The 15,133-nt window shown below is 41.4% G+C and overlaps 1 protein-coding gene across 6 annotated transcripts in view; it reads right to left on the bottom strand.

Annotated features, from left to right (window-relative positions):
- Window positions 1-15,133, bottom strand: part of LOC140483762 (voltage-dependent L-type calcium channel subunit alpha-1D-like) — a 600,966-nt gene that overhangs the window by 382,208 nt on the left and 203,625 nt on the right. For all 6 annotated transcript variants that reach the window (XM_072582290.1, XM_072582291.1, XM_072582293.1 and 3 more), the window contains exon 4: window positions 4,468-4,607. In XM_072582290.1, the coding sequence (XP_072438391.1) occupies window positions 4,468-4,607 (140 nt within the window). The remainder of the gene's footprint in view (window positions 1-4,467; window positions 4,608-15,133) is intronic.

The following is a 15,133-nucleotide window of genomic DNA, read 5'->3' as shown; positions in this document are numbered from 1 at the left end:
TCAGTGGCCATGTCAACATGCAAAACAAACTTCCCACTAGTCGCTAATGTCTCTTGCAGCACCTCCTCAATATCAGATAATGTTGTCAATTCACCATTTAAATGTGTTATCAGACTCAAATTTTGTCAATCTTCTTTTTACAGCATCAGCTCTGAGCGTCAGGTCTACGGTTTCTTTAACATGCAGACACGAGTAATGTTTCAGCAATGGCTTGGGGCTTCTTCGACTTTCATACAAGCTCAGCTACCACATATCTTGCCTTTTGAGCTTCATCTGATACCCACACACACTCCATCAGACATTGAATATGCTTGGTGTTTTGTTCTCTCAAGTTCTTTAAATACTGAATGTGTTTGTTCACAAGAGTTGGACGTTTCATCTGTAAATGGTGTCTTACTTGGTACCATCATGTTTTGCCAACTCCTCTGTACTGATGAGATATTCAGGTAAGGGGCAAGCAACATCTCCTGTTCATGAAAAAGCTCAGCTAGCTCTCATTATGCTGTCTCTGAACACTTCTTGCTTTTTTCTTTAGGGTTCAAATGTTTTCTTAACTGAATTCACAGAGGAATCATCTCTTTTGACAGGAAGCTTACATATTTCTTCTTAGAATCTAAGACATAGATCAGCGGCTTAAGAACTAAAATTCCAAAAATATTCAGTTTAAAATCTGTGACAATGTGGAAACGAGTCAAGGGAGGCAGGCAAGCTAGTTCAAAATCTGTTTCAATTGCATTCCTCTTTACTGTGTACGTGCAGTTTCTTCCCATACCGAAAACATGATATGCATCCATTGCATGTGCTCGGACCAAATGTGCAAGGTAGGCTGCAGAAACCAACAATAATGGACAGCGAAGCTCCAGAGGAGAGCATCATTGATTGCTCTTCTTGAAATAGAACAGTACAAGTCCTTAAGCCTACAATGTTGGACCCAGCATTTATCTTAATCTAAGATCAATCTAACCTACACACCCCTCAATTTATGGCCAGCCTTATGATTGTCTAGCAGTCACTTAAAAGTCCCGAATGTCTCTGACTCTCCCACCACCACTGGCAGTGTATTCCATACACCCACCACTCTCTGCGTAAAGAACCTACCCCTGACATCTCCCTATACCTTTCTTCAATCACATTAAAATTATGAACCTTCATGACAGCCATTTCTGCCCTGGCAAAAGTCTCTGGCTATCTATTCTATCTATGCCTCTCATTACCTTGTACACCTCTATTAGGAGTCATGTCTCTTCCTCCTTCTCTCCAGTGAGAAAAGCCCTAGCTCACTCAACCTCTCTTCCAATGACAAGCCCTTCAATCCAGGCAGCATCCTGGTAAATCTCCACTGCACCCTCTCTGAAGCATCCACATCCTTCCTATAATAAGGTGACCAGAACTGGAGACAATAGTCCAAGTGTGGTCTAACCAGACAAAACCTCACAGCTCTTAAACTTAATCCCCCTGTTAATGAAAGCCAAAACATCATATGTTTGAAAACTGAAAATTGTGTTGAAAACGCTACCAGTTTAAGCCAAACCAGATTTTGTGAAACCATTCAAACTGGCTGATAATGCCAGAAATATCACCTTCAGCAGACATCTTACTGGAAAATACCAAGATGGGAATCAAATGCTTGTCAACTATTTTTCAAAGGAATGGAATTGCATGTTAGCAAACATATTAAACATGTGAAGGATGTGAAAGTATTTTTCTGTACTTTTGTAGACTGAAATAGGAAAATAAGTGGAATTGCGGAAGGATTATTGCATGGTTTGAAAGCAAGTAATCTGATGCTCACTATAAGCATCATTTACATTGATGCTAGTTTAAGCAGTAATAGAAGAAGGGGTACAGATGAGTTGCAATACAGGTGTGTACAATGGCGCTTCAGCTGCAACAAGTACCTGATTGATAACTGGTCACTAGTGCTTAGAGCAATGCTATCAGCTACCAAAAACTTTTTGATTCATTCTCAAGTTTCTGAAAAGTTTGGGGCTCTGAACAAGAGAGAGAGAAGTTATCAGACCTTCACCCGCTCTGTTCTCTGTAGTAAAAGCCATTTTAAGCCTGAAAACCAATTTCTTTTTCCTTCAGCAGTTGCAGTAAATTATGACTTTTTATTAAAAAGACAATGACATTCTAGAAGTGTAAACCAGCCACTCTGTGCCTGCTGAAACCAGTGGAAGTATCGAGAGAAGGAAGACTAAAAAGCAGCATTCTGATCAACTCAGGGACTATCTGAGCAGCTCCTGTGAACAGAGACCACCAAACTCTTTTCCCAGTTTTCTCTCTGTTCATAATATCAATTTTTTGGCAGTATCTGTGGATGTAAGGGGGAGCATAGAAGCAAGTAAGAATTTTAACTGGTATAATTACATGCTGAAAGTTCATATTTGTTTATCTGTAGCTACATTTTATTTCTTTACAATAAATAGTCATTCTTGTTAAATACAGAAGCCTGGTCCATAGTTTCAGTCAACCTGCAAATGAATGTCAAGCAAATTGGAGAATACTGCATACTTTTTAAAAATCTTTAACTTTTGTCTTGACTTTAGGAATAATGGGGCTTGCATTCCATCATGCTATCCCAACGATGTATAATAAACAATTGAGAAGAAGACATTGAGTCATAAGATGACTCTGCATCATTTTGAAATATGCATCACCAACAATGTGAAAGAAGCCGTTATTTATATATACCACAATTTCACAGAAAAGTCTTGAGATGAGAACTTATAATTACTTCATTAGAGTTTAAAAAATAAAACGTAATTATGGATGCTTTATCAAGGGCATATATGAAGGACACCAAGTAATGTGGTACTGATGGACTTAAGTAAAATATGGGTGCTCTGTCACACAATGAATGTTTAATGCCAATATATTACGAATACTAATGTGATATAGAAATAGTGTTATTGTAATTTTTAAAGGGCAATGAAATGCTTCTTATAGATACATTTTCATTGTTCTTTGGGGAAGATGTGAGGTAAGTTTAGTGATCTATATATGTATAAATATAATTTATTTTAAAGTTTGAATTTTGAATAAGTGGGGTTAATGATTAACTCATCAGTTTTTCTGGAATCGAATTTTTTTTTAAAACGACTGCGAGAGAGGGACAGAATGTATTAGAGTGTGAGGGCATGTTTTTTTTGTGTGTGGGTGGTGGGTATATGGGTGTGGGGAGGGGTGTGTGTGGTTATAATGTTTTGGAAGAGTTTTATGAGTGAACAGGGGAAACATTGAAGAGCATTAGCTTGCTTTCAGTTGAGAAGAATCAGGATTTACGGGAAAAACCCATTGCTTGGAAGTTTTTTAGTTTCAGTTCACAGACGTCCTGTTTGGAGTGAGTTATATGAAATAGTTTCTTCTCAACAATTGAACGTTTACACCTGTTAGTAAAGAGGTCATCACAATGCAAGAAATTTAGTTTGAAAGTTCCTGACCAGAAGTGTTCAGTTAGAAACTAGAGGAGTCATCTCCAGCTGAGCAAATCTAAGCACAGGTGTGTGAATAATCAAGAAAGAGGCTAACAAATTCTCAAGAATGTGAATTGGAAAAAAAATGTAAAGTTAAAACTATAGCTATGAAGGAGAAGCTAATTCTCTCTGATATTCAAGTGCTGCAATGTTATGAGGATGGGATACAGTATTATTACTGTGTTTCAAATCTTTCATGTTGTGTGATATGTAAATAGCTTGGTTTACTCTATTGTACTTATTATACATTTCTGTTTTCCTGTTAAAATAAATACTTGTAGCATTGAATGTTTGTATTTCAGGGTCAGGCTACTCATCAATTTAAAAAAAAATCGATCAAGCCAGATTTCAGTCTAATATTTGGCTTGTTCAGTAGAGACATCAGCTGAAATCATAATATTTTGTTGCTCATTCAACTTCCTTTCCTCATCCAAAACTTCTCCTTCAGATTTTCTGTGTTCAGCCACCCAAAAACAGTTGCCTATCAAGTCACAAACAATCACAATTGAAATATGGAAAGCAACACTTTAGTAATGATGAGGAAACATATCATTTGATCGACACTCTTCAGATGCTTGGAGGCTACCTCAGAACTGGGATCTGTATGTGGTGTGATACTGGTCACAAACCTGCAATCTTGCTCCACACTATCAACCACGCCAGGTGGAAAATCAGTTTCTCAAAAGTAAATAATGTGAGTGACATAAACTTTAAATCATAAGTTTAGGAGATTGCTTTGTACTGTATGGGCCAATGACAGCAAAAGTATTAAAACTCCTTTACATTTTTCACTGAAGTGATGAAACTTATGAAGAAATGTAACAAACAGCAGAATTTCCAAGCCATGTATCTAGTATCTAAATTTTGTGATTTCTATGCTAATCCACCTACCGTGCATTTCATAACCTCCTGAATTGTAATGCAGGTTATTTTAATAAGTCCAAAGAAGTTAAAATGGCTAACATTGGATTGCATTAAATGTTAGACTTACCCCACAATTACAATTACAAAATCCATCAAGTTCCATCCATTTCTTACATAAGCATTGGGGTGTAACAGCAGTCCATATGCAATAATCTTCAAAAATGTTTCAATTGTAAAAATTATAAGGAAGGCATATTCCACTGTTTCCTGAAAGACATATGAAAATGTACATTTTAGGTTGTGTTTGTCACTTGGTTCATACTGTGAAAGACAAATTTTAAAACAAATTAGATTTTAAAATAAAGCACTGCTATCTGAGATCAAATAGCATGAAGGGCATTACTTTTAGGTGTCATGAGCAACCCATTCACACATGGACACTGTGAGTTGTGAGGACAAATAATATCAGACACATCACCAGAGATGTCGCTACACCTACACAAATCCAACAATCGCTTCTGCAACTTGTGTTTGCGTATGGCAGTGTGGTTATATATAATGGCAAAGATTAACTTGGAACAGTCACTGAGCACAGCAGGAATTTTGTCACTGTGGTCACATTTTTTTGAGTTTGAATACTCCAATCACTTTCTTAGATCTACATTTATATATGCTGCAGTTTGCCTTAATCTTATGCAATGCTACCAGGCATCACATTGACCATCACCAGCCAGCTTGGCTGTCAAAACTTCAGAGTCTTTTCCCATTATGTTGCGACACTGAGCCACAGGACAGTTGGCCAAATATTCAGGTTGTATTGACATGTTGAGCTTTGCTTTCTGCAATAGTAAGCACTGTATTAGATAATCAGCAATCCAGTTTTCTTTCCTCGCAGAAAATAACATCAGCGCCTCCTTCCACCGCTTTTGGGTTCACTAAGACTTATCGAATATACTTGTTTCTGGCTCAAAACTGTGGAACCAAGTTTGAACATCAGAAGTAATGCCCCTTAACTAGAATTTGCTATGCTTGTACAGAAAGAACAAAAACCCTGCAGAAGCAAAACACTCTTTCTTTGACTAACAATACTCTGTCTCAAGGAGAAGAAGAATCTCTGGATACAAGATTTAGACAAATTAATCAAGCACAAGTTTCATTTGATATACACATCATAGCTTATTGCTAAAATGTCTTCAAACACATTCATACGTTCAAGGCAAAAACGCTTTTTAGACACAGGTAACAGCTGGAACTGGTTAACAATGGTGTCTTCATAAAACATGAATTTTGAAGGACAATTTGACTTTTGAGCTGCTTTGATTTTATTATCCTCATATTTGCAGCTGGGAGTCATGTGTGCCATAATGCACATATCAGAAATTTGTTAACTGTTCATGATTTTCTGAAGGCTTATTTTTCCCTGCTGGAAGTACAAAGTTAGAAAACAGTCCCTAAACTTAACTTGGCTTAGTAGACATGCTCATCTCTAATCAATCTTGGTTCAATCATTCCAGACCTGCAGCAGATACATGACAGATAGATTTTAACTCAGTGGAATTTTCAGGTAGAAAGCTTTTCTAACAAGATGGTTGTGCAGATTCAATAGGTAGCAGGGAACACTGGCAAATTTAACTACTGAACTTCATTTAACTATTGCTAACACACTTCATCCACAGCTGGGAGAGAAGATAATGAAAAACAGCTGCAGGTAGGAGATAACCACATGTGACTCTTTTACGTGATTTTGAGAGTGATGCTGACAAGTCCAAGACCATGCACCAAAACTTTATTCATCACGGGGACAGTGGAACAATCCTGATTCTTGTGTCCCCAAAAAGGAAATATTCACCTAACCTGGTGAAGCTCTTAATTCTTTCTACTAGTGGCCAACTTTTCAACCTGGCAGGAAATCTGCAGGGGATTCTGCCATAGGACTCCTAATGGGCTAACTGAAGACTGCTTTGAATACATTTCTAAAGTTTCTGCATGCTTTATTGGGTGCTTCATCCCAACCCTTGATCCTTGGAGTGAATATCAGAAATGACAATAAAATTTGTATTTGAATGACAGATAACTCACTAATTTTACCTGTCTTTCTACCCAGTTTATATGAAGTAAAATGTCTGGAATATAAAGGATCAAGGTGACTTAAGAGTCTTAAAGACACCAAAAAATTAACAATCAGAGAAAACAAAGTCAACAGTTAAAAGTGATAGAAGGCCTTACAATTAACTTACTATTTATCCATTGCAAATCAGTACGAGAGTAAAAGAAGGATTAAGAGCAGGAGACTTGGAGGAAGCTACTAGTACAGCTAAATTTCAGCCAGATTGTCCATGATAATCTCATACAACTGCAATTCTCATAAACAATACAATAAGCTTTACACTATTCAAAGCAAACTTGATCAGAACCTCATTAAAACATTCAACAGCTACTCACTCTGGTGTACAATAACAGTTGTTTTCACCATCTACAAAATTCACTGCAGCAACTTGCCAAGGCTTCTTCAACACCACCTTCTAGCCATATACAAGGATAAGGAATGAAGAAACATGGAAACAACTGCAAATTGCCCTTCAGATCACTTGTCATCTGCTTGGAATTATATCACTAATCCTTTAGTGCCACTGAATCAAAATCCTGGAATACATTTCCTAACAGCACTGTTAACTACAGTCATTCAAGAAGGTGGCTTGTCTGCACCTTTACATGGGAAATTAGGGATGGGAACAAATGCTGGCTTTTCAAGAATACTCACAGAAGGATTTTTAAAACTAAAAACCACAAATACAAACGTTTCAATCATGACAGACACACCACAGAAATATTAATTAATTGGACAAAATATACTTTTCTCAATCTTGTTCTGCTCTATATAAATGATGTGTGGTTTCAACTGTTCAGTGTCTTTAAATTGTTGAGACATTGATTAACATCATTAAACATATTTAATTATGAAATTTGATTGAGATCCTTTTTATAGAGTAACATCTGTACATGCATATATTTTGTAATAAACAAATATAGGATACTTTTTCTATTCCACTTCAATTATTTCTTCTACAGCGATTTATGCTTCATCTAAAATTATGTAATTGAAATTAAATCTATGTGAAAAATTATTATGTTGAATTTGTAGAAATTCATCCAATTCTCTCTCATTGATAACTGAAGTTAGAAATATTTCAACAATATAATCTGTTATGGTTTCAGAGCATCAATGCTGCAAACTGATGGAAAGCAAAAATACTCTTGCAACTTGTGCATCTACCTGTAACTCAGTTTATATGGTTAAATTTAAAGCTGAAGCATACTTAGAATACATTATAATTTCTTTCAAAGACTTATATTTACTGCAAAAAAGTAATCACACTAACCTAAATGCAAACTCATTCTCTTCAGTGGTTGAGATCATCTGCTTTGTGATATAAAGACCATATCTGTTTGTTTTTCTATATTTCTGAATAGAGAGTAAAGGACAGTCTTAAAAACAAAAAATTGTGGAAGTGATTGTTGACCTTTTAAAAACATGTTACCAGTTTATTGTGCCATGTAATGATTGGAATGAGGCCAAGTGGATTTCATTCAGTATGAGATCCCTGATTAGCCCAGGTTAATAGCCCCAGTCAGTGAGTCAGGCTGACAGATATAAAAAGGAGGTAAAAACAATGACTGCAGATGCTGGAAAGCAAATACTGGATTTGTGGTGCTGGAAGAGCACAGCAGTTCAGGCAGCATCCAACGAGCAGCGAAATTGACGTTTCGGGCAAAAGCCCTTCGTCAGGAATAAAGGCAGTGAGCCTGAAGCATGGAGAGATAAGCTAGAGGAGGGTGGGGGTGGGGAGAGAGTAGCATAGAGTATAATGCACCCAGTGGGGGAGGAGATGAAGGTGATAGGTCAAGGAGGAGAGGGTGGAGTGGATAGGTGGAAAAGGAGATAGGCAGGTTCGACAATTCCGGACAAGTCAAGGAGACAGTGCTGAGCTGGAAGTTTGAAACTAGGATGAGGTTTGGATTGGGAATTGGCTGGCTGGAAGGAGACAGAGGGTAGTAGTTGATGGTAAAGGTTCATCTTGGAGTGCAGTTACTAGCGGTGTTCCAGAAGGATCTGTTTTGGGACCATTGCTGTTTGTCATTTTTATAAATGACCGGGAGGAGGGGCTTGAAGGCTGGGTGAGCAAGTTTGCGGATGATACAAAAGTCGGGGGAGTGGTGGACAGCAAAGAAGGATGTGGCAGGTTACAGCGGGATATAGATAAGTTGCAGAGCTGGGCAGAAAGGTGGCAAATGGAGTTCAATGTAGCTAAGTGTGAAGTCATTCACTTTGGTAGGAGTAACAAGAAGATGGATTACTGGGCTAATGGTAGGCTACTTGGTAGTGTGGATGAGCAGAGGGATCTTGGTGTCCACGTACACAAATCTCTGAAAGTTGCCACCCAGGTAAATAGTGCTGTGAAGAAGGCATATGGCGTACTGGGCTTTATTGGTAGAGGAATTGAGTTCCAGAGTCCTGAGGTCATGTTGCAGTTGTATAAGACTCTGGTGCGGCCTTATCTGGAGTGTTGTGTACAGTTTTGGTCGCCATACTATAGGAAGGATGTGGAGGCACTGGAACAGGTGCCGAGGAGGTTTACCAGGATGTTGCCTGGCATGGTAGGAAGATCGTATGAGGAGAGGCTGAGGCACTTGGGGCTGTTCTCATTGGAGAAAAGAAGGTTTAGGGGCGATTTGATAGAGGTGTACAAGATGATTAGGGGTTTAGATAGGGTTGACAGTGAGAACCTTTTTCCGCGTATGGAGTCAGCTGTTACTAGGGGACACAGCTTTAAATTAAGGGGAGGTTGATATAGGAGAGATGTTAGGGGTAGATTCTTTACTCAGCGGGTTGTGAGTTCATGGAATGCCCTGCCAGTATCAGTGGTGGAGTCTCCCTCTTTATGGTCATTCAAGCGGGCATTGGATAAGCATATGGAGGTTATTGGGCTAGTGTCGGTTAGGTAGGCTTCGGTCGGCGCAACATCGAGGGCCGAAGGGCCTGTACTGCGCTGTAATTTTCTATGTTCTATGTTCTATGTTCCCACACACTCTCTCTCCTTCCCACACACACATTCTCTCTCTCCTTTCCACACACACACTCTCTCCCTCCTTCCCACACACACACACACTCTCTCTCCCTCCTTCCCACACATACACACTCTCTCCCTCCTTCCCACACGTGCACACTCTCCCTCCTTCCCACACGTGCACACTCTCCCTCCTTCCCACACGTGCACACTCTCCCTCCTTCCCACACGTGCACACTCTCCCTCCTTCCCACACGCGCACTCTCCCTCCTTCCCACACGCACACTCTCCCTCCTTCCCACACGCACACTCTCCCTCCTTCCCACACGCACACTCTCCCTCCTTCCCACACGCACACTCTCCCTCCTTCCCACACGCACACTCTCCCTCCTTCCCACACGCACACTCTCCCTCCTTCCCACACGCACACTCTCCCTCCTTCCCACACGCACACTCTCCCTCCTTCCCACACGCACACTCTCTTCCTTTCCACACGCACATTCTCTCTCTCCTTCCCACACACACACACTCTCTCTCCCTCCTTCCCACACGCGCAGACTCTCCCTCCTTCCCACACGTGCACACTCTCCCTCCTTCCCACACGCACACTCTCCCTCCTTCCCACACGCACTCTCCCTCCTTCCCACACGCACACTCTCCCACCTTCCCACACGCACACTCTCCCACCTTCCCACACGCACACTCTCCCACCTTCCCACACGCACACTCTCCCTCCTTCCCACACGCACACTCTCCCTCCTTCCCACACGCACACTCTCTTCCTTTCCACACGCACATTCTCTCTCTCCTTCCCACACACACACACACACACTCTCTCTCCCTCCTTCCCACACGCACTCTCCCTCCTTCCCACACGCACACTCTCCCACCTTCCCACACGCACACTCTCCCACCTTCCCACACGCACACTCTCCCACCTTCCCACACGCACACTCTCCCTCCTTCCCACACGCACACTCTCCCTCCTTCCCACACGCACACTCTCCCTCCTTCCCACACGCACACTCTCCCTCCTTCCCACACGCACACTCTCCCTCCTTCCCACACGCACACTCTCTTCCTTTCCACACGCACATTCTCTCTCTCCTTCCCACACACACACACTCTCTCTCCCTCCTTCCCACACGTGCACTCTCCCTCCTTCCCACACGCACACTCTCCCTCCTTCCCACACGCACTCTCCCTCCTTCCCACACGCACACTCTCCCACCTTCCCACACGCACACTCTCCCACCTTCCCACACGCACACTCTCCCACCTTCCCACACGCACACTCTCCCTCCTTCCCACACGCACACTCTCCCTCCTTCCCACACGCACACTCTCTTCCTTTCCACACGCACATTCTCTCTCTCCTTCCCACACACACACACACACACTCTCTCTCCCTCCTTCCCACACACACTCTCTCCCTCCTTCCCACACACACACACTCTCTCCCTCCTTCCCACACACACACACTCTCTCTCCCTCCTTCCCACACGCACAGACTCTCCCTCCTTCCCACACGTGCACACTCTCCCTCCTTCCCACACGCACACTCTCCCTCCTTCCCACACACACACACACTCTCTCTCCCTCCTTCCCACACATACACACTCTCTCCCTCCTGCCCACACGCACAGACTCTCCCTCCTTCCCACACGTGCACACTCTCCCTCCTTCCCACACGTGCACACTCTCCCTCCTTCCCACACGTGCACACTCTCCCTCCTTCCCACACGTGCACACTCTCCCTCCTTCCCACACGTGCACACTCTCCCTCCTTCCCACACGTGCACACTCTCCCTCCTTCCCACACGCGCACTCTCCCTCCTTCCCACACGCGCACTCTCCCTCCTTCCCACACGCACTCTCTCTCCTTCCCACACGCACTCTCTCTCCTTCCCACACGCACTCTCTCTCCTTCCCACACGCACTCTCTCTCCTTCCCACACGCACTCTCTCTCCTTCCCACACACGCACTCTCTCTCCTTCCCACACACGCACTCTCTCTCCTTCCCACACACGCACTCTCTCTCCTTCCCACACACGCACTCTCTCTCCTTCCCACACACGCACTCTCTCTCCTTCCCACACACGCACTCTCTCTCCTTCCCACACACGCACTCTCTCTCCTTCCCACACACGCACTCTCTCTCCTTCCCACACACGCACTCTCTCTCCTTCCCACATACACAATCTACCCACCCAACACCCCCCCCACACACACACACACACTCCCACTCACACACACTCACCTTCTCTCATACACACATTCTCTGTCTCTCTTGCTCACACACACACACGCATACACTGTCTCTTGCTGACACACACACTCTCTCTCACTCACCCACACTCTTTCTCTTGTTCTCATTCACACTCTCTCGCTCTTGCTCACACAGACACACATTCCCCACTCCCTCACTCACACACATATAGACTTGCTAACAGCTGAACAAAGAGACCTTGGAGTGCAGGTTCATAGTTCCTTGAAAATGGAGTCACAGGTAGATAGGATAGTGAAGGCGGCGTTTGGTATGCTTTCTTTTATTGGTCAGAGTATTGAGTACAGGAGTTGGGAGGTCATGTTGAGGCTGTACAGGACATTAGTTAGGCCACTGTTGGAATATTGCATGCAATTCTGTCTCCTTCCTATTGGAAAGATGTTGCAAAACCTGAAAGCGTTCAAAAAAGATTTACAAGGATGTTGCAAGGGTTGGACGATTTGAGCTATAGGGAGAGCCTGAACAGGCTGGGGCTATTTTCCCTGGAGTGTCGGAGGCTGAGGGATGGCGTTATAGAGGTTTACAAAATTATGAGGGGCATGGATAGGGTAGATAGACAAAGTCTTTTCCCTGGGATGGGAGACTCCAGAACTAGAGGGCATAGGTTTAGGGTTAGAGGGGAAAGATAAGAGAGACCTGCGGGGCAACTTTTTCACACAGAGGGTGAATGGAATTAGCTGCCAGAGGAAGTGGTGGAGGCTGGTACAATTGCAACATTTAAGAGGCATTTGGATGGGTATATGAATAGGAAGTGTTTGGAGGGATATGGGCCGGGTGCTGGCAGGTGGGACTAGATTGGGTTGGGATATCTGGTCGGCATGGACGGGTTGGACCAAAGGGTCTGTTTCCATGCTGTACATCTCTATGACTCTATGACTCTCCTCTCTCGCTCACACACACATGTTCTCTTGCTCACTCACACTCACTCACGTACACACACACACTCTCTCCCTCACACACACTCACTCACATACACACACCCTCTCTCCCTCACACACACTCACTCACATACACACACTGTCTCTCCCTCACACCCTCTCTCTCACACACACACACACACTCTTGGGCAACTCACCAGCTGAGGGCTGAGTAAATCTCATTTATCAAGGAACTAACTTGCATTATAATCCTTGAAGGTGAGGAGATTAAGGGATCATCTTCTTGAGGAATTTCTTGAATAGAACTCACAGTGTTTATCAGGAATAATTCTTTGTAAAATCAGGGAATTGTAGCACGGAATCAAGCTGGTTGCAAACAAACTCATCACAAATTACAGTTTGCAAATGTGGAATACACCATCCTATAAAACTGTATATTCAGAATCAGCTAGTACATTTGTAAAGGTAACACAGTTCCTGAGATACTGAGAAGATATGGAAATGTATATTAAATTAGGTATTTAAAAAATACCATAAGCATCATCCTTACAGTCATCAACAGACTGTCCTTAAACATGATCAACCAAAACTTTAATCTTTTTATTTATCATATCATAAACCAGGATACTTCTGTGTGAGTAGGAGTTGGAAACTAATAAATTCAACAGGGAATTCAGGAGAATGTTCTTTACCCAGAATACAATTAAAGTGAAAAATCTGCTAGAAATGGTATAAATACACTTTAGCAAAAGCTAAATAAATTCATCACTGAGAAAAACGACAAGGTATTACTGATAAAATTGAACAGAAAAGAGTAAGATGAGATTCCTATGGAGGATAGATAACAGCATAAACTTGTGGCATCAAATGTCTTGTTTCTGTGTTATTCATTCTATGTACCTAAACTTGAATTAAAACCCAGTTCCCCATGAAACACAACCTAGACTCCTAGGAAAGGTTATTGTTGAGTGGAATTTTTGATACTTAAGATCGGGGAAAGTGGATAAGTTATGTTAAACCTATGTAAGTTAGATTACACTTTGCCGATGTTTGAATTTCAAGTTTGTACCTATCATGAAAGAATTTTTTTTGTCTTCTTTTTTTTTAAAGTGAAGGCTGAGGGGAGAATTAATAAAGTATTTAAAATTAAGAAAGGTATTCCTAAGGAAGATACAGAGATGGTGTTTCAAATTGCAGGAAAAAGCAAAGCTAACATAGTCACCAAGAAATTAAGTAGAGAATTCAGAACAAACATCTGTACCAGATTTGTAAGAATGTGTAAGTGGTTACTACAAAGACCAGTTAAAGTGACTAGCATCGATTAATCAAAGGGAAAGTTAGATAAGAAACTGACTGAATTAGATGATGGACGATGACAGAAGGACTGAGTGGAGCAGAAACACTGGTATGCACTAGTTGGGCTGAATGGCCATTTTCTGGGCTGTATGTTTTATATAATTCTACATCAGATATTGCACATTGTTGTGAGGTAACAGAAAATATTGAAACTTTTTTTTCCTTTTACTCTTCTGATTGAAGATCATTAAGTAAAAACAAATAAATGCAGTTTTCAACTATCGATCCCACATTGTCTTTAGGAGGAAAGGCAATCCAGGAATATACCAAAATCTGTTAAATTAATTTGGAAAAACAACATTGGATACAAATTCTCCGAAGGCCATATACTTCTTATTTAATAAATCCATTAAATATGGAATTATATGCAAACATTTTATGCTGAAGTAAGAACTGCACTTGAATTTTTAGTGCACTCATCAAGAGTGACAGTATTGCTGGCACATAGAATGCTGAAAGCATAATTTAATGTCATTATGTTAAACTAGCATATTTGTTAACAATCATCCTGTAACTTTCCCCTCATCCAGGATGTTTAAATTAAACTAAGAAGCAACCATGAGTTTTAACACATCTTTTAAAAAACTTTCTGTTCATAGCCTGGTTGTCAACAATGGTTACTCTCAAATCATTTAACCTAACTGCTGTAGGCAGCATTTATTCATGTTATGATTTGGAGATGCCGGTGTTGGACTGGGGTGGACAAAGTTACAAGTTACAAGTTACACGAGCTTTCGGAGCGACGCTCCTTCATCAGGTGACAATCACCTGATGAAGGAACGTCGCTCCGAAAGCTAGTGTGCTTCCCATTAAACCTGTTAGACTATAACCTGGTGTTGTGTGATTTTTAACTTTATTCATGTTCCAATGGAGCACTTAGCACAGCATGAAACAGAACTCATTTTCTTTGTTGCTAAAGTAATAGCTGAAGATGTCCCTTGGGCAAGTTTTATTTTACAATAAATTCTCTCAACTAAAATATAAAAGTATTATGGTTGTATTATAATCAAACATATGATTTCAAATGCTTGATATTGTATCAAACAGTTGCCTAATATTTTGAGTTATTCATGATGCAATCTTTTAGCTGCCTATGCATCTAATCGAACAAAAAATTAACAACATAAAGAATTTCAGTTGAAAACCAGTGTGTTTTGTAAAGTCAACTTGGATGAAAGTTTCTGCAATCGTGTGCTTCTGATCTT

This window comes from Chiloscyllium punctatum, chromosome 12, assembly GCF_047496795.1.
Source record: "Chiloscyllium punctatum isolate Juve2018m chromosome 12, sChiPun1.3, whole genome shotgun sequence".
Classification (NCBI taxonomy): domain Eukaryota; kingdom Metazoa; phylum Chordata; class Chondrichthyes; order Orectolobiformes; family Hemiscylliidae; genus Chiloscyllium; species Chiloscyllium punctatum.
This window is presented reverse-complemented; position numbering and strand designations above follow the sequence as displayed.